Below are 18,665 nucleotides of genomic sequence, written 5' to 3'. Positions count from 1 at the left end.
TGAAATCTGTGGCAAAATACATTTCTGCCTGTTGTGTTAGACTGTGACTGACCAAGCTCTTGTGCTTCATCAGTCCTTGAAGGAATCACTCTAAATCCCAGGATCCTGAAACAGACCCCAATGTTTTCATCTATTCTTGCATATTTTCCAAACAGCAAAAAGAGAGGAACAGCCCAAGAACAGAATAATAGAGGTTTATTGCTTCATTCTCACATAGGCCCTAATTCCATTGTGTGGCTTCTCCTTCCCTGCTAAGAGTGAAACAGAAGCACCTAAATTATTGCTTGATTGTAATGCCTTTTCCCCCTATGTCTTCTTTCCCACTTGCAACAAGAATGTGTATTGCGAAATAGCCAAGTGCATCGCATCAAACTCTGGGAAGATCAATAAGCTGCAGTTTTATGTTAATTTTTAAGCCAAATCTTGCTTGTCTTAGGTGGCATTGTGAAGCTGTGAGGCTGAACTTATGAATATGATGGGCAGGATTTAATCCTGTCACACGAAGAAAGCCATGAACAGCTGCAACTGCTTTTAAAGCAGTCACAACTCCATCTCTTCTGCTTCTAGTCCCTTCCTCATTTGCTCTCCTTCAAGCAGAGCACTTTGTTTCCTTCTGGAGTCTAAAGAGTGAAAGAAAATCTTGCTATTTTGGATGGCAATAATTAAAAAAAAAAAGGAAATAAAGACATTTGAATTGCATGGGATTTCTGAATAAGGTTTCAAAGTGGGGGTAAAAAAATAGCTGTGTGCCTGGTACACAGAGAGCCCTTTCTCTTCCCCTTTGTGGTAGAGGAATCAATGGAATTCATATAAAAGAAAGAGGGGGGGTGGGAAGAGAGATAGGAGATGCCTTGCTCGGTACCAGCAGGTCACAAGTCTCATGAGGCTCGAGCAGGGCTTGCAAGGAAGTTGCTGACTCTATCACCATGAGTACCTTTTTGTTCCTTGCCTTGGATTTGCTGGTCAGTGGCATGCCGCTTTGCCTGGCTCTCCATAGAGCTTGTAGCCTACAGGAATTTGGACAGAGTGGTACAGACATCGCCGACAGAGACTCTGATCACTGACTATCCCTTTAAATGCAGTCTCATGACTTAGTTTTTGCTCCACTACCTATTAAAGAAGGAGACAAGACGTTCATAGGCAGCTTCCATTCAGGCACCCAGAAGGACACAGAAAAGCAAGACAATTTAACAGAGCTAACTGTGAGTAAATACGGAGCATTAGAGGTGCTCTCTAGAGCAAAGGGCAAGGAGAAAGATTTGTAGGAAATCCTGAGGTGAAAGAAGGTGCAGTAATTTTTAAAAGATACTTGTATACAATCTTCAAAAGGTGAAATTCTGTAAGGAAAGCTATCCTCTCATTATAACATTATTCCTTTAAATATGAATCTAAGTGTCTCTTAATATAACATTGACCAGTGCTTGATTTCCCCTAAAAATCTGATCTGGTGAATTTTTGCTGCAAGCACTGGAGCCTTTTGCAAATACCACCTTTTCTTTTGCTGGCATAAATTTTATGGAAGGAATATCTGGGGGGAAGTTTGAAGCCAGCCTTGTACAAACTTGGATCCAAAGCCCAGCCCGGAGCTTCCAAATATATTTCTGCACCTCCTGAGGGGTGGCCTTCCTCCTGGGAGTGCTGGGTGTGATCTGCTTTCTGCTGGGGACAGAAAGGAGCTGTGGGTGCTCAGCAGCATGGAGACTGCACTGAGTGTACCATCATGTGTGCAGGTAGCTAATTTTTAACGAAGAGGCTGTGTGTCTCCACATTCTGTAATGGCCAACCATCTTATATACTACAGCATTCTGGAAAACTCAGTTCTTGTTAGTCACCAGAGTCATCAGCATGTCCATACATCTTCTCTTCTCTTCTCTTCTCTTCTCTTCTCTTCTCTTCTCTTCTCTTCTCTTCTCTTCTCTTCTCTTCTCTTCTCTTCTCTTCTCTTCTCTTCTCTTCTCTTCTCTTCTCTTCTCTTCTCTTCTCTTCTCTTCTCTTCTCTTCTCTCAGAAGCTGCTGAGTAGACCTGGACAAGTATTTCAACAGTGATCATTATTATTACAGGTGATATCTCAACACTGATGGGAAAGTTCCTCTTCCAGCTCAGCCTGTTTCTTTTCTAAATATATCTGTGTCATTAATTACAGGTATTAGCTGGTGGAGACTGTTCCCAGCTCGTCTTCATGTTACCCATTCTATTCTCTGCATTTATCCTATCTGCTTGCTGCTTAACCAAAGGGAACTGCATCTCCTATGATGAGCTGAAAGAGCTGAAGACTGAATTTGCCATCAGTCTCTACCAGCACGTGTCTGAAGCAGAGAACAGGACAAATCTGGTAGTCTCTCCAGCAAGTGTGGCTGTTTCTTTGGAGCTGCTGCAGTTTGGAGCTCAAGGAAATACCTTTACTGAGCTACAAGATACCCTAGGATACAGCATTCATGGTAATGTACTTTAAAAATACTTATTGTCTTACATTTTGTTAACTCACAGCTTTATGAAGGTGAAAGGAATTGCACACATCATACTAAAGTTCAGCTTTCTTTCTCACTGCAAGATGTAGTTTTCTCCATCTTTGACAGCCAGGTATTAGAGGGACAAAGGAAACTCAAGGGAGTAGTTGACACAGAGATTATTATTTCTCTTCTTTTTTTTTTCTGAACCGGTACTTACTGCCTTATGACACAAAATATGACACATCTAGAAAAGCTACTTCCATGAACAGCAGAATTACTCCAGGTTTGCCAGAGGTCCACTGTGTCCTGGCCTCCTCTGTGTGCTCTGCAAAGAGCTGCCAGGCAGAGAACAGTGGTTTTCTCTCCTATCCCACTAACAAATTTTATGAAACTTGTAGAAGCTGAATTATTTCTAAGACTGTTCTAATGCTATTACAACTGGTCAAAAAGATGAAAAGTTATCAGAAGGAGACTGGCAGACAGAAATATATGTTGGCAGATGGATGGTGCAATTGCATCTTTCCCTGAAAGCAGGCTAAAATATAAAACTCACGGGGAATTTGGAAGGGATATGGGAAAGACAGATGTCTTTAAATCCAGCATTAAGTCAGCTGAATTTAAGGATGCTGTTTTCATTTTAGCTCTGGATTGTCCTACCATCTCAAATCATATGTCAAAATCTATTTTACATTATGGGCAGGATGTTTCTGAAAAGCAGATGACTGCCTCATCTTCAAATTTGCAGCTTACATACAATACTTATGTATAGAGATGACACTACTAATTCTCAGCATAAAATTCACCTTCAGGGTATGAAGGCTAAAACCCACAGTAATGTCACTGTCCTGTGGTGTAACCAGCCTCAGTCACCACCACCATTCTGCATTGATATTCAACCCCACCACAGCAGAAAGAGCTAACTCTGGCTGATCCGTACAGATACACCTGCATGTACTGAGACATGGACAAAGCATCTAAATTATGAGCAGCTGATATAACAAAGTCTTGCCTACAGGACTCCTATTTCAGTAAATTCCATTTCTAACCAATATTAATTCATACAAGGATTATGCCTTGCTTGACACTTCTTTCTGGTCATTAGGGGCTCAGTTATTATGAAAGGACCTTACAGAAAAAGATTTCAAAATGAAATTTAAGCACAGATCTCCACAGGAAATACAACAGAGAAATGCAGGGGTTATTCATGACCCGCTAGCTCTTTTATGCTCTCTTCTTCTCATGTGGCAAGTAGACATTTTATCTCCATTTTAGCTGTCTGTGGCATAATCCACATGAACTTTAGCTTTCAATAATATTAATACATGTATGTGAAAATAAAGTAGGATGGGATCTGTTGTTATTGGTATACAGCATATTTCCAGTAAAGGGGAAGGAAACCACTTCCTCAAATGGTCTAAATCAAATAAATACATTAAATATTTGGATGTAATTTCCTATAAGATAAATAAACCCCAATTGTATATGTATGCATATATGATAAAATTCCTTTCTTCCAGTAGATGTTTGCATTAATGTTTCTGTTGGTCTGCCCTAAACAATAATGAAGTATATGGTTAAAACCTTAGTAGGCTGAAAACAATGAAAACATTAATGGCTCATTCACTGTTCACAGAGAATTTACTCTTACATGCACTTGTAAACTTCTTTCACTGTTTGGAAAAATTGTTCACCTTTTTTCGAGTACTAACAAAAACAATGCATAATGGCATGTATCTTCAGACAGCACAGGCAAAATGATATGCCTTAGAATGATTGCTCCTTGCTGTTTTATTAAAGCAATTTAGAGCTGCTGTCCAAGTAAGAATTCAGGACTTTGATTAGCTAAGCACTTTGGTGAAGTCAGAAGCTTGGGATACCACTCCTCACATTAATCTCTGCTTCTAATTTACCATCTTTGATTCCTCACATCTTCCAGAGAGCTCACCAAATGCTCCCATACTAATGCAAAACACACAAGAATAACACTTTACACCTCAGACTATGTCAGTTTTATTTAAAAAAGGTAAAACCCCACGGTTGTGGCAAGGAGTCGCTTATAACACATGAAGAAACCTATCAACTTAGTTTAGGATTGCCAGGGTTGATCAGCAATACCGGGCCAGTTTGGGACACCACCCTCCAAGAAATCAAACACCACCTAAGGGCAAAGTGTGTCAGAGGGACCATCAGGGAAATGCCTTTCCTAGGACAGGTGGATAACATCAGGAGAAGGAGATAGTGCGGTTGTGGCATTGGCAGCACAGCTAGTCATGGCCAGAGGCATGTTCACTGGTGGGAACTCAGAGAGTGCCCAAGAAAGAATAACTACCTTATGAACTGCCAAGAGCTGTGTCTGCATAGAGCTGTGAGCCTGAGATGAGATCAGCCACTTGACACATCCACACTAGAGCGGTTTCTACAGACACATAAAGAGAGCTTTCCAACGTCCAGCGCATCATTGCCCGTGGCAGCAGTGCTTGACTGGAATACTCCATAAAGTCAAGGGTGCTCTAGTGGGTACAGGGCTTTAACAGTCAGAGGACATCAGTGTCAGCAGTGGAGCTAAGAGCTCTGGAGCCCTGGGGACATCTCTGCTATCCTTAGCCCCAGCACAACAATTGCCGTTTCCCTCTCTTGCCTGGCAGACCAAAGTGTGCAGGATTTCATACACACGGTGGGTGAAGCAGTGACTGACTCCAGCCAAGGCACAGTGGTCCAGCTGGGATGTTCCCTCTTTGTGGATGCGGGCGTGCAGCTCTCACCCGAATTCGTCGAGCGTGCCTCGCGCTGGGCCAACAGCAGCCTGCTGCAAACCAACCTGAGTGACCCCAACACCACCCACGCACAGGAATGGATCACCACTGACCTTGCAGGTACCGTAGGGACCCACAAGAATGGTTGCACATGACTGAAATGTAGAAGAAGAGTAAATGGGAGAAATTGCATTTAACCAAGCATAAAGTTTTTTTGCCATGCCCCATGTTGCCCAAACTGAGGCGGAAAGCCAGGAAACCTAATTCTTGTGTTAACACTCACTTGTAATGTGAAGAAAGAGATGGAATAAGTTTGAATTTATAAGAAGCGTCAAGATGGCAACTGTTCCTTGGCCTTGTTCCCCTAATTTTTAAAAAGGCAATCCTTTGCAGTGTTCTCAGTTTTGATTAAGAATGGCCAAATTCCCCTTGGACTGTATTAATGACATTTAATACTTTCATGGTGCTAGGGAGACACACAGGGTGAAAAGCTCAGCAGTCAGACTCTGAGTTTAAAAAGTCAAAGTGGGGAATAAAAGCTCTCTGGGGGAGATCATGGACCAACAGGCAACCCCAGAGAGGTCCATGTGCAGGTGGGGAGGGGAAGGTAGAGCAGTGTCCTGTGTGTTGTGCCTCTTGGCCTTAGGGATGGAGAGTGGTCTCAGCTTGCTTTATTTAGTCACAGGGACCTGGCCTTTAGTCCTGGGCATGTAGGACTGCATGTGTCCCCCGTCCCTTGTCTCTTTTTCATGCAGATGGAGACGTGCATGGGATGACTTTGGAGAACACTGGGTTGTCGCTCAGCCAGGTCACCCTGGTGAGCACCCTGTACTTCAGAAGCATGTGGCAAAAAAAGTTTTCTTTTATGGATTCCCAGATGTTGCCTTTTACCACACCAGAGGGCTTGACCCTGAAAGTGCCTACCATGCACCACACAGCTGAAGTTAACTACGGTAACTGTCCTTGATCCATATTTGATCTACTGTGCAATATGGAACAGATTTACTTAATTTCCACAGATACCACACTAAGATGTATAATTTTCCCAGCTTGGAGAAGTCTCAGAAGAAGTCCCATCAAATGAAGAGACCACCCAGGTGACCAAATCGACTCCTCATAATTCCAGGCAATTATGAAACAGATCCTAGGTTCAAAATGTTTCCTAAAATACCTACTGTCCCTATCCCATCCCTCACAGACGAACACCTCCCAGTACTCCATGACAAACTTGTCAGCTGTAGAAAACAAACAAAAGTCAATATATCATACCAGAAGAAAGAAAGATGAGAGACTGAGGGTACTGCAATATCCTTTACAATAGAATTGAGCTAGTTAAAGCAAGCTGACTAGGAAGGGACTACAGTAGGAAGCACACCTGACGCTGTGACAGAGAGGAAATTAAGACTAAAATTACATCAAGCCCCTACCAGTTTGATTTGTTGGATAAGAAACTTTCTGGCCCTTCAGCCAAATCACTGTCCCTTGAATGTGTGAGCACCAGAGGGAGCAGAGTGTAACCAGGAGCACCAGCACTTCAGAGCTGTAGATCTGGTCACAGTCTGTCTCCAAAGCTTTAGGGAAAAACTGCAGGTCTTCAGGGACAAATTCTAGAAAAAGGAGAGAAATTCTTATGTCATTTATACCAAATCAGTGGATGATCTCAGCCTGGGCTTAAAACAGTACAAATATAGGTCAAAATTTATTTGTATAATATATGAATACAGTGTAGGCTACTTTCAAAGGCTTGATGTATGTGGGCTGCTGACAGGACTCATGCTGCAGGTTTAATTTACTGCCACCAGGAATTATGCCAGTTAGCTATACAATCTCTTTCAAAATATAAAAAGCTATTTTCCCTCCTACTTGAAATTTTAGAACTGCGCTTGGGTAAAAACCTTTCAAATTCCAAATCTAAATTTTTTCAAGACAGATTTATATCTCTTAACATCCTGCCTTGTTTTAATCCTTTAAATTAAATAGCTTCTCTTCAGCTTTGATATTTATTCCAAAATGTAATTGCAAGTCACCAAGTTTTCTCTCAATTTCCCGATAGTTAAGGTGAAGATGCCAGGCTCTTCCAAACTATTCAAAAACCAAATGCCCCAAAATCTCTACTAGCTCTTTTGTGCACTTTTTCAATTTTAAATTAATCTTTCTTGAAAATAAATGACCAGGGGAAAAAATTGTACACGAAAATTTCAGTGAGGGCATACACATGCTTGATAAAATGCCTTCACACTTTCTATGTCTTGATAAAAATATCTTGCATAGTGTATTGCAGAACCAGCTCCATGTGGTTACTCAAGGTTGGCCCCACCTGGGCCTTTTTCCTCTTGGCACTTTTTAGGTAAATCAAGGGGAGGGAAATCTCTAGAGGTATATAACTTCTTCGTGTGTTTTTGACCCACCATTTTGTTTCCACCACTCCAGTCTTCACAGCAGTCTCACTGCTTGTCTTTGAGAAAAGTCTTGAGTGTTGACAATACTTTGGAAAGCTACTAGTGACCCTTTTCCACCTCTGGTACCTTTCTTTGCTCATTGTAGTTTCCCCTTCAAGTGGCTGCTTGCTGCCTTTCCTTTCTGGTTCTAAGTGCCACCACTTCTACCTGTAAATAGTGGCAGTGAAACAATGTTTAATGTTTTACCTAAAACTAGATGGCTGGATCTATGCCTTTTTGTCAAATTTGTTAACTCAAGTTAAATATAGTCAAAAAGTTTATAGTTTTGTTTGCCAGTCTACATGACATTCCAATTTACCTTGTTTTCTATTTCTTTCTGTGACCTGATTATTCTTTTCTCCAGAGTATGTCCTAAAGCTTCTCAAAGACAGGGCTAAAGTTTCCCAGATTGCCTTCTTTTTCTTACAAATATACTCCTGCTTCCTAGTCATAGGAAACAACTGAATCCTCAGGCTATTGAAAACCTTTGCTGACTCATTTGCAATTCCACATCCAAGTTCTTCTCATATTCTGGGGTTGTGATCATTCAGGCCCCAGATTATTAAATGAGAAAAGGCAGGAGGTTGTTGGTACTTGTACAAGTAGAGATCTCAGGTAAAGCCAATTACCAGGAATTCCCCAGCTGAGCTGCATTGTCTGACCATATATTTGCTCCGCAGTCCTTGCAAAGTTAACCTGAAACCATTTGTTGTGCTCTGCTGACCACTTGCCTAAACACAAGGAACTCCATCCTATCATCCTTAAATATGCAGCTAAAGCAATGAATTTTTGCACAGAAAAGGAAAGACAAAATACTTGGATTACCTTTCATCCAGCCTGAAACGTGTGAGCCCTCTGCAGCTGGAGACACTTTTGAGAAAAGCCAAAATAGAAGGGATCATTTAAAATTTGCTGTGGGACAATTCAATCTTTGCCACTAAAAAATCCAGAAACCTTTCTAACAAATCAGTTTAAAATTAATGCAAAAGACTGGCTCAGTACAACTAAACAGAGGACTGAGATAACTTTCCTTCATTATTAAGTGATAGTAGCTGTGTCCCACCAGGATTCAAAACACAGAATGAGAAAGATAAACGGTGGTCTGTTATCAATTGCAGCATTTATAACATTGTTTATCCTTTTAACGCTGCCACACAGAACAAACTAGCCTGGGGACAAGTAAAACTGCTCTAAGAAAAATGTCAACATTACTGTTCACACACACTTTTTAAACACTACAACTATTTTACATATTCATTTTTCCAAGCAATTTGTTAACGACATTTGCATTCTAATTTAGCATATGTGTAATCCTTATGGGATGCTCAAAATTAGTTCAAGCAAGGAATACGAAATGTTCTGACTCGATAATCTAAAGCCTTTGATTTTCTTCCTAATTAATAAATAAGGACTGTATAACCTTTGTGGAAAACGTGCTGATTTCAAAATAGATCAGCATGCCCACAAATTATACCTTTCATGTCCAGTGAACTGCAAATATAAATCTTCCTTTCCTGTCCATTAGAAACCAGAACATCTTTTCCCAGCAAACTATCCACATGCTGGGAGTTGATTTTAACAGAGCCATTCTCTGCAGATTGCAAGGCAGGAGGGCTGATCTAAGAGCCTAAAATTTAATCTAGCAGAACAATCAACACTTAATTATTCTTATCTAGTCCATATATGCAAAACTAACAAACACCATACACTAAATATTTGAGACATCCTATAGCTATGTATTTTTTGCCAAATATTTAGGTATTATAAACATGAGCTATCTATATACAGTTATTTATAACCAATGACTCAAACAGTGTGAGCATCTACCCTTGAAGAGACAACTGCTACAGGTGGGTGAAGAAGGTGTAGATTCAATATTTTGCATGGCCTGCAGTAAAGGCAGTACAAATTTTCACTTGTGCCTTGCAGTTAAGTTGCATTTAACTCCTGGCATGCTAACTATTGCTGAGTTCCTGAAATGTTACCTATTGGATTCTCAGATGAAAAAATAAGGAAGCAAAATTGTGACAGCTAAATCTGTTCTTGTGTGTAACAGAGTCCAATAGAAAGGCCTGGATTAATTGCATTTTGGAATGTGGGATGAAAATGATACTTTTAAATGGCTGTTACAAATTACTGTAAAACTAATTGCAAGTTTGGAAGCTCTCCAGCTTTTCCTTTTGAGACTACTTTTTATGACCTTCATCTGATTGTGATACATCTCTGTGCTTAGAATTTCAAAAATTATAAATTTGGTGCTTAAATTTAAAAAAGAATTAATGCTTAAATAAGCATATACTAGATCTTAATACAACTCTTTTTTTCTTGAAATAAGGTTAAAATTGATTTTTAAAGGTAATAAAAATATTTCAATTAATCAAGTAGGACACACTGCATTTTGTTTTTGTAATTCCTATCTGTTGCAGTAACATTTTAGTGAAAAATATTATAAAATTCTAAGTTCATTCAAAGAACACGCATTGTGGGAAGAGTCATCACTGTTGTCATTGCCCTGGTAGTTCTGGGTTTTTTGTCCCCAAACTGAGCAAGGAGGAGAGCTATTATATGGCAAAGTAATAAAATACCCATGTTCTGTTGAGGTGGTTCTTCAGTTACTATTGGTGGCATTGGCACTGCTCTGCCAAGATATTTATGTCTCTGACACACTCAGCTCTGTTCAGGTGAGATTGTTGTGAGTTAACAGCAACCTGAGCTGGCTACAGGAGCCCAAGTGCTGGAGACCACTCCCTACATGATCATACCACAGCTGCTGTAAACCATTTGCTGACCCCAGCACGGGTTGTGGTTCAGGGTTTTACTCCCACCTGATTGATGAAATAAGATCTTTCTTTGCCCACCCACAGGCCAGTTCCAGACTGCAGCTCTGGAGGCTTTCAGCATGGTTGAGTTACCCTACCTGGGGGAGAAACTCAGCATGTTCCTAGTGCTTCCCAGCCACAAAAGAACACCTTTGTCCCAGATTGAGTCTCACCTTTCTGCCAAAACCATAACTCTCTGGGCCAACAGCTTGAAGAGAACAAAGATGGACATTTTTCTGCCTAGGTAAGCAATGTTAACACAATGGATTCACTACATCAGCTGTCAGAATTCCATGTGACAGTGCTGACACAAGAATTGTGTGAGCAAAATCAAATTACATGCTTTTGGTTTCATTATTCATCACATTATCAGAGATGCTCTAACCCTCTCATAAACCACAGACAGGTGAGCCAGGAATGACAAGACTTTCTGGTTACACTCGGTACTAAAAAACCTAAGGTTAAGAAACCTAAGTATTTCAGTTGATCCTACAGCTTTTACTTACAATTTGTTTGGGGTATAAATCCTTTAAGGATTCAAACCAGAGAATTGTTGCTGGACCTTTCCCACTCTCATTTTTCCCTTTGTTTAAGGAAGAATAAACATATAACAACCTAAAGACACACTAATTTGTATTTTTTAAACTTTCCAGAGTACTAAAAAGGCACTGGACAAAAAGCTTGGCCCCTCTCCAGCAGTCATAACCATCTTTCCATGCACAAAGCAGGTTTCAGTTATCCACTTTCCACTTTAGTCAGTTGTTTTAGCAAACACCTATGCTGGAAGTATTTGCTTTTATCTACTCCAATGAAATTGCGTACCAGAAGGACTAAGGTGCAGAAGGCTTTATGTGGCTATATCTACTGTATGGATTAGCATGCAAGGGCTTCATTACACACCTCCCACAACACATTCATCACATTAAAGAAGCACTGAAACACAGTGTCTACATTAATATTTGTTTTCTTCAAGCTAATTTTTTGGGGGAAATTTCTCCAAGGGCAATTTGCCATAGCCAAAAATAATACTAGAAAGAGAACACTTTGGGAAAATGCAGAATTCACATGTCAAGAAGACTTAGTAGCAATCTGATTGCAACAGAGGATGGTGAGGGATTCCTTCTGTTAATGTCTTCAGGTGAAAGTGAGCTACTTTTCTGCAAATACAATTTATTTCAAGCCTTTGCATTTCATCCATCTCTTCCTGTATGAGCCCAGTGTATTGTCTAGTTAAGTGTATCTGTTAATGCCTTTTAATTCTACAAAACTCTACAAATCTTGCACTTAAAGTCGATCACATTAATTTCAGGTTCACTATTCAAAGCCTTTTTGACCTAAAGACAGTTCTTTCCGCCTTGGGAATTAGAGATGCATTTGATCCCATCACTGCTAATTTTAAAGGCATTTCAGGTAAGAGGCTTGGCTGAAAATGATCCTTGACCCAAAAGGTGTAGACTCATACATTTGAATGATTTATTAGACCTGAGTCTTCTGGATTCTACTTCTTTATCTGTTAAAATCTGAAGCACAATTCACACTCAACTGCAATTGTATTTTGAGCTGTTTTGTAGGAAAGAGGAACCTGAAAAGGACATGTTTGGTTTTGGCCTGGAACTTACTTTTTTCTTGTCTTTAAGATTAAAACTGTCAAGGCAGTGTAGGCCTGGAAAAATGGTTATTTATTCAGAAATTTAGGATACTTAAGTAAAACTTGCATTCCTATATGTGTTTTTAAATTGTTATTAACAATGAGGGATGCTGGTTCAACAAGTCTATATTCCAACTCCTGACACTGCAAAAAATACTGGTTTATGCCCTGGCTATATTGTCTTGCTAATTCAGTAATCAGTGGACAAAGTTATACCTTCCCTTTGCTGATATACTGTTATGATTAAATTCTTGAGTTTGGAACACTGAAATTCTTCTGCTCCTAGGAAAATTTGTCCCCATTTAATATTGCTTTTTTTAAAATTCCAAATCATCTGTTCTTTTTTTCCTTCCAGCAACAAAATATTTCAACTTAGTCATTTCTGCTCACAGTAAAGACATGGGAATGTCTGGCAGTTGCCCAGCAAGAAGCTCACATCCTTGCGCATGTGAGTGAATAAATGAAATTGCTCCAATTCAGACAAACATGCTTTTAGAGAAAAGTTGCTTTCCTGAGATGAACCTCAGTAGGCATGTTATTGTTTTTTACGCTGCTTTTAAAATTGAACATAGCAATGTTCTATTGTAATATAGAGCTCAGACTGCACATAGATGCACATTAAAATAATTTGTTACTGCTCACTGCTGCTTTGCTTATTGCAAACAAGTGTTACTATACCAATAAAATACACAAGGATGTATTTTTATAAAGTTAATATCTATTTAAATATGATAAATACTTTGGGGAAATTAATTCCATAAACAATGTAATTTAGCAGCTTCCTTTTGGCATACAGGGTAAGGCTTTAGAAGTAGTTGATCCTGGCAGGGTTATGAAACAAAGGATATGTTGAGGCCCTTTTTAATTCTACTCTTACACCATTGTGTCATAGCAGTAGGGCTCTCCTTGTGGTCTAAGAGTTACATAAAGCACAGTTTACAAGGAAAATGTGTATTTTACTTAACTAATAGATAGTTGAAAAAACCCAAAAAGGTAAGTTTCCATTTCCTCCTCCGGATGAAGCAGAAGGATAATCTTCAGAATATTTACACTCAGATCATGTTCAGGAAATAAATGGGGAACTTCATTTCAGATCTGAAATAGCTTTTTTATACCTGAAAGCTGGTCCTTTTTTTTGCCCTCAAAAATATTACATATTTATCTACTTTCTTAAATTATTCCTTTCCCTAGTTTTGTCCTGCTTGCTTCCATCCCAGTTTTTCTGTCTGGACAAAATTAAGACAGAAATAGATAAAATCCTCTTTTTGAACTTCTTCGATTTCACCTACATCATGTTGAACTTGATCCTTGAATTCGGACAAGAAAAAGTTTCAAAACTTCTCAATCTTTCCTGCTTTCTGCCTTTTGCAGGCAGCTGGAAAAAAACAGACTTGCAACACTTTCTTCAGTGTCTTTCTGAAATTATTTATTTTCCAAGATGCATTTTATGTCACAGTTCCGTTGTTTCTTCCTGAAAATATTTTTCTCTATTTTCCTTTCCAAAGGTTCTTCAGTTCTTTCATTGTCCTCACTTTGTTAAAGTTTCTATTTTCACCCTGTAAACTTGTCTTCCACTGCAACATGAAGACCTGTCCAACTACTAACTCCCATTCAGCATTCATTCCACTGTTATCCATATAGTGGGAAAACAGTCAATGGCTGTTATGTGATGCTTAGATTCTGCAGGGGAAAAAAAAAAAAAGGTAAAACCATTCTGATTATTTTTTAAGGATGTTCATATTGAAATGTAGAATGTAATTTTTTGGGTTTTGCAGAGCAAGATAGTCTTTATATTTCAGAAGCTATTCACAAAGCAGAGATTGAAGTAACAGAAGATGGTACAAAGGCATCAGGAGCTACAGGTAAATCAAATATTCAGACAAACTTCTCACTTCTGGAGTGACCACTTCTCCCTGCTCCCAGGAAGGAATTCAAGAGGCATATAGAGAACATGGCAGTGCTTCTCACTGTGGTGCCCAGTTTGCTGCACATTCCCTCACTACAACATCCCACAGTTGCAATGCCAAAAAGAACCTGAGCATACCTGAACTGATGTATTCAGTAATCCTCCAGAAACAACCCTGAATAAGACACACTTGTACACATAGGGGCGTACAGAGAACATCTGGCACAACTAAATTAACCTTTCTGCAGAGCTGTACAGTTTTAAGTTCCATAGCAGTTTTTATCTCTATCAGAGCAGTAATATTTTCAATAACTTTGTGGTAAGCCCCATACAAAATAAAAGCTTTTAGGTGACTTCAATTACATTCCAAAGACTAAGGGGAATAGACCTTTATCCCCTTGAAACCAATGCCAAAACATCCCTTAACTCTAGTCAGACCAAGCTGACATGCAGATTTTTAAAAGTGCAAGTGCAACATTTATTGTTTACTTTAGAAGTTTTGGATCTTGTCACATGATAACTTTAAACTAGGCACCTTCTTTTCTACAAGCACTAAAATAATGCCTTCCCAAACTAAATTTATTGTGTCTTACTTGAATTTTCAAACTAATTCAATTGTTTAACTGTTAAAAAAAATCCAGATCAGGTGGGTTTAGTTTGGGGGGGGTGGGGGCAGCTAAGTGTATTCTTAATACTATATAGCTAAAAGGAAGAACTTATCTAAACAAGATGTATTTCAGTAATAGCTGAGCCATCATAATTCTTAAAAACTCTTTCTTTAATCTAATAATTAACCCACAACCAGAGAGGAAAGAAAGTCATAAACTGAGTTGAGGACACTTCAGATTTTGTTGAGAGCTCTGACAAGAGAAATTCCAGGATCACGTAGGTATTTCTCAGCTTCTTGTCTCCTAATTGGATAAGGAGCTACATTTCTGCCTTGCTTATCCTTTTCACCAGAACAGCATAGCTAGGAATTGGCTAACAGGTGAGGAAATAGCATGGTATGACTTCAGCAGAGTTAGGGATGTGATGACAACAAAAATTACCTTTAAGATCCAGCACCAGGCAGACCTTCTTCAGCACCAAAATATGCACGAATCACCTGCATGTAGTCTCAACTCATGACTTGTTAATACTGGCAGACCAGTTTCACTGATGGATAAAATGTTGTTTTAGTCAAAGCAGAGGAGTAACTTGAAAGTCAAAGTACTAAGATATACAGAGCTTGAGTGCACTGTATGGAAGATGGAAAGAAAACAGATGCATTTTACTGATGACTTCTTTGTTACATTACAGCAATGGTCTTACTAAAAAGATCTCGAACACCTATTTTCAAAGCAGATCGACCTTTCACATTTTTCCTGAGACAAGCTAATACAGGTATGCATGCTCTGCCTTTCAGGAGCAGAATCCCTCACAAGTAGCACTGAAATCAATACAAATAGAACACCATTGAAACAGTGGGGTTTGGTGTTTTAAAGCATAGATTTTAATTTCCTTAAAAATCATGTATAATAGTCATAGAAGTCTAGGAAACCAGATTAGCTTCTTCTTTGGACATGCAGTATGTGCTCAAAAAACTTCTATAAAAATTATAGGCACCAGAGAGATCTCACAGATGCTGAAAGCTCCAGAATCAGGAACTGATCTCTACAAAGCAATTCAAATTACAAACAAGCTGGACCAACTGGATTAACATCTGAAGTACTTAAAATAGAAACCCTTCCCTATAAAGGAAACTTATCTATGCCTATACTGATAGTAAACAGACTTCTACCAAAAAAAAAAATTCTTTGCAACTGTTAACTCTTTTCTTGCAAATGACCTCTCCTACCCCCAAACAAAAACCACACAAAAAACCCAAACAGAACTGCAGAGCAGGTCTTAGACTGAAGCATCACAGTGCTCCTTTAGCTTCAGTAAAGGATTATAAGTATCATTTCAGACGTCCAATCACATTAAAGCATTCCAGAATGTCTGCCAAAAGAAAACACCCTATAGAGTTGGTTGGCAATAATAAAGAACTGCATTATGCACCATTGAGTAGGTATTTGCTACTCTGAAGCATCAGGCCAATCTCCAACAACTCTTATCATTCTTAATGCAGTAATCTTGCACCTAAAGTATTTTCCTAAAAATCATTTGAACTACCACACTTCTCTCATAACTGGGGTCACAGCCATTTAGATTTTCAAAGAACAGAGACATTTATAGGGCTCAGTAAAACACTGGGACCTAGCACAAAGACAGCGAACATTTCCCTTATCTGCTTCCAAGCAACACACTGTTCTCTTAGTGAATACCTGTGTAAATAACATTTTGTTTAAAAACCCCATCTTAAATTTTTACCACAGTACAAGCACCTGAAAATTACTGACTTGGTTGGAATCTTGTTTTAAATATGCCTTGGCAATTATTACCAGTCAATGAACAAGAGTATTGTACTTGGCAAATGCAGAATTTTACAACAAAAAGGCATTAATAAGCTCACCTATGAAACATGAGCCACAGACTCTTCAGGATTAAGAACAAACTTACTTTGGTGAATAAAATGGTCAGTTTACAACATATATATAAATTATATAAAGAGGAAGGAAATCAGATTGTTAAATAGGATTTTTATGTGAAGCATAAAATACCTACTTTACAATCAACTCAATCAAAAATATTTCTGTAATTTAAGCTTTTTAATGCAAAAAGTGAAAATATTCAGTCATTTTGTTTGCTCAGACTTGGTGATTCACATTTTTGAGGCATGGAAAACTTGTTCAAGTAAACAAGATCTATTTTTCATCCACTTGTCTAGAAGTGCTTAAAGTGCTATGCCGATAAAGATCATAATGAATCTTTATGTAGGCCAAAAGTATTTATTGCACCAATTTTCTAGTAATAGCAGAAATACATTTTTCAATACTTAAAGTAGCATAGTTCTGCTCAAAATAATAGAGAAAAATAGAGTTTTTTAATCTGAATTTCAGGTTTGAGCACATTTCCTTTGAAGGATGGGCAAAAGGTAACAGCAATATGAATAACCAAACAAATCCAGTGAATCAGAGGCAGTCATTTCATTCTATTTTGTAACTAAAATATGAACACAAAGCAATGAACTTAGGTTCTGCTTTGCTCAGTGTAAGTCTCAGATTTTGGCAGGTTCCTGGTTAGGGCTACCAATTATTTGGAAAGGTGTTTTTAATACAGAAATGTTTGGATTATTTTAAGACAAGCATGCAATTGCAGTCAGTTTTTCCATAAAAGCAATGAACGATTCTATGATCTGCTAACTTACATATTAAACTGTACTACACTTCAAAGTTGTGGCCCCAAACTGAGATAATGTTAATATTGTTTTAATTTACAGGTTCCATACTTTTTATAGGAAGAGTTACAAATCCCTCATAATAAGCACTAAATGTATTCCTTGACTTCTACTCCTCCTATGATGAGCCTTCCTCAATGAAATTAAAGGCTACATTGTATGCATTTATTAAAACAGTTTTAAGCCTATCAATCACTTTTCCAAGAACAAGCAAGAGCAAAAGCTCTCCACTTCCTTATTACATTGTAGACACTGCTGAAAGGTAGAGCTAAGAATCATCAGCACCACAACTACAGCAAAGACACTATCCAAATAAGCATTTGCAAAAAACAGAACAGGTTTAGCCTCCTACATGTTTAACAATATGAGCCAACACTTTATCTCCAACTTCATCATGGCTAAAGTCGTGGCTTGACTGCTGCTGAGTATGCAGGTCATTGGAATGAAAGCAACCCACAAAAAAAGGCTTTGTGATGTCACTTTTCATGCACAATTTTATTTCCCTGTCCTGAAGTCAAAAGCTTAAGAACAAAACTGAAATACATTCTGACCTCAGACAGTTATAATCCAGCTGCTATAGAAGGTAACAAGCAAGCAGGTAAATGCAGTAAAAAAAACCTGAAAGGCTGTTTAGGCTGTTTCAAAACTGACACAATCATATAATCATTAAGGTCAGAAAATACTTCTCAAATCATAACTATCAAGCCCACCACTAAACCTACTCCCTAACAACCACACCTACACACTTCTTGAATGCTTCTAAGGATGGCAGTTCTACCACTTGCCAGGGCAGCCTGTTCCATACAGAGCAGGTAAGAAGCAGGAACACCCACTCAGTGACCAAACAATTACTGCCAAAAAAGGCAGCAGTACTACCTCCACTGCCTTTGAAGTGTACACAACACAGAATGGACACTCCAGAAGAACACTGAATGTTACTACTGGCATCAAGAAAAATGAGTGTTTTCCAGCATCCTGCCAAAAGCTGGGATATGGCAAGTGTTCAGCAATTCATGGCACAAGCATCAGAAACCCAGGCCCATAAAGATTTTGGGTGAAGACTGCAAACAACTGACTCCCAAGAAAAGCGTCAGAGAGGACTATTTTAGTCAGCTCCCACTGAATCAAACAAAGCCTTCCAAATAATTCAGAGCATCTGGCACAGCTGAAAGACACAGCCAGTAAAGCAATCAGTGATCTTTTGTTTCCAGGCAGAGCACCATGTGGCTGTCCCTGCACTTGTAAACACGTAAAATCTTCTGACACAGAAAACCTCTGTGCAGCCTTCCTTAAAGGCTACCGACCCCTGCTTTATTGCACTGTTCCTCAAT

General features: G+C 38.9%; 1 protein-coding gene across 1 annotated transcript; it reads left to right on the top strand.

Annotated features, from left to right (window-relative positions):
• Positions 1-2,180: 2,180 nt before the first annotated feature.
• SERPINE3 (serpin family E member 3) lies at positions 2,181-17,417 on the top strand. Its single transcript, XM_062514742.1, has 8 exons — positions 2,181-2,439; positions 5,097-5,324; positions 5,960-6,157; positions 10,507-10,705; positions 11,771-11,871; positions 13,885-13,971; positions 15,315-15,398; positions 17,377-17,417. Exons 1-8 carry the CDS (start codon positions 2,181-2,183, stop codon positions 17,415-17,417), a joined length of 1,197 nt encoding a protein of 398 aa, XP_062370726.1.
• The last annotated feature ends 1,248 nt before the right edge of the window (positions 17,418-18,665 follow it).

The sequence above is a fragment of the Cinclus cinclus genome, chromosome 2, assembly GCF_963662255.1.
Source record: "Cinclus cinclus chromosome 2, bCinCin1.1, whole genome shotgun sequence".
Taxonomy (NCBI): domain Eukaryota; kingdom Metazoa; phylum Chordata; class Aves; order Passeriformes; family Cinclidae; genus Cinclus; species Cinclus cinclus.
Note: the sequence above shows the minus strand (reverse complement) of the source record. Positions and strands in the feature narration are given on the sequence as shown.

What these genes read in the sequence shown, in the direction of transcription:
- SERPINE3 (XM_062514742.1), top strand. Translation starts at nt 2,181, where the DNA reads ATGTTACCCATTCTATTCTCTGCATTTATCCTATCTGCTTGCTGCTTA. An exon ending in GATCACCACTGACCTTGCAG is followed by an intron (nt 5,325 to 5,959) that starts GTACCGTAGGGA and finishes TTTTTCATGCAG; the next exon opens with ATGGAGACGTGCATGGGATG. An exon ending in AAAGGCATCAGGAGCTACAG is followed by an intron (nt 13,972 to 15,314) that starts GTAAATCAAATA and finishes GTTACATTACAG; the next exon opens with CAATGGTCTTACTAAAAAGA.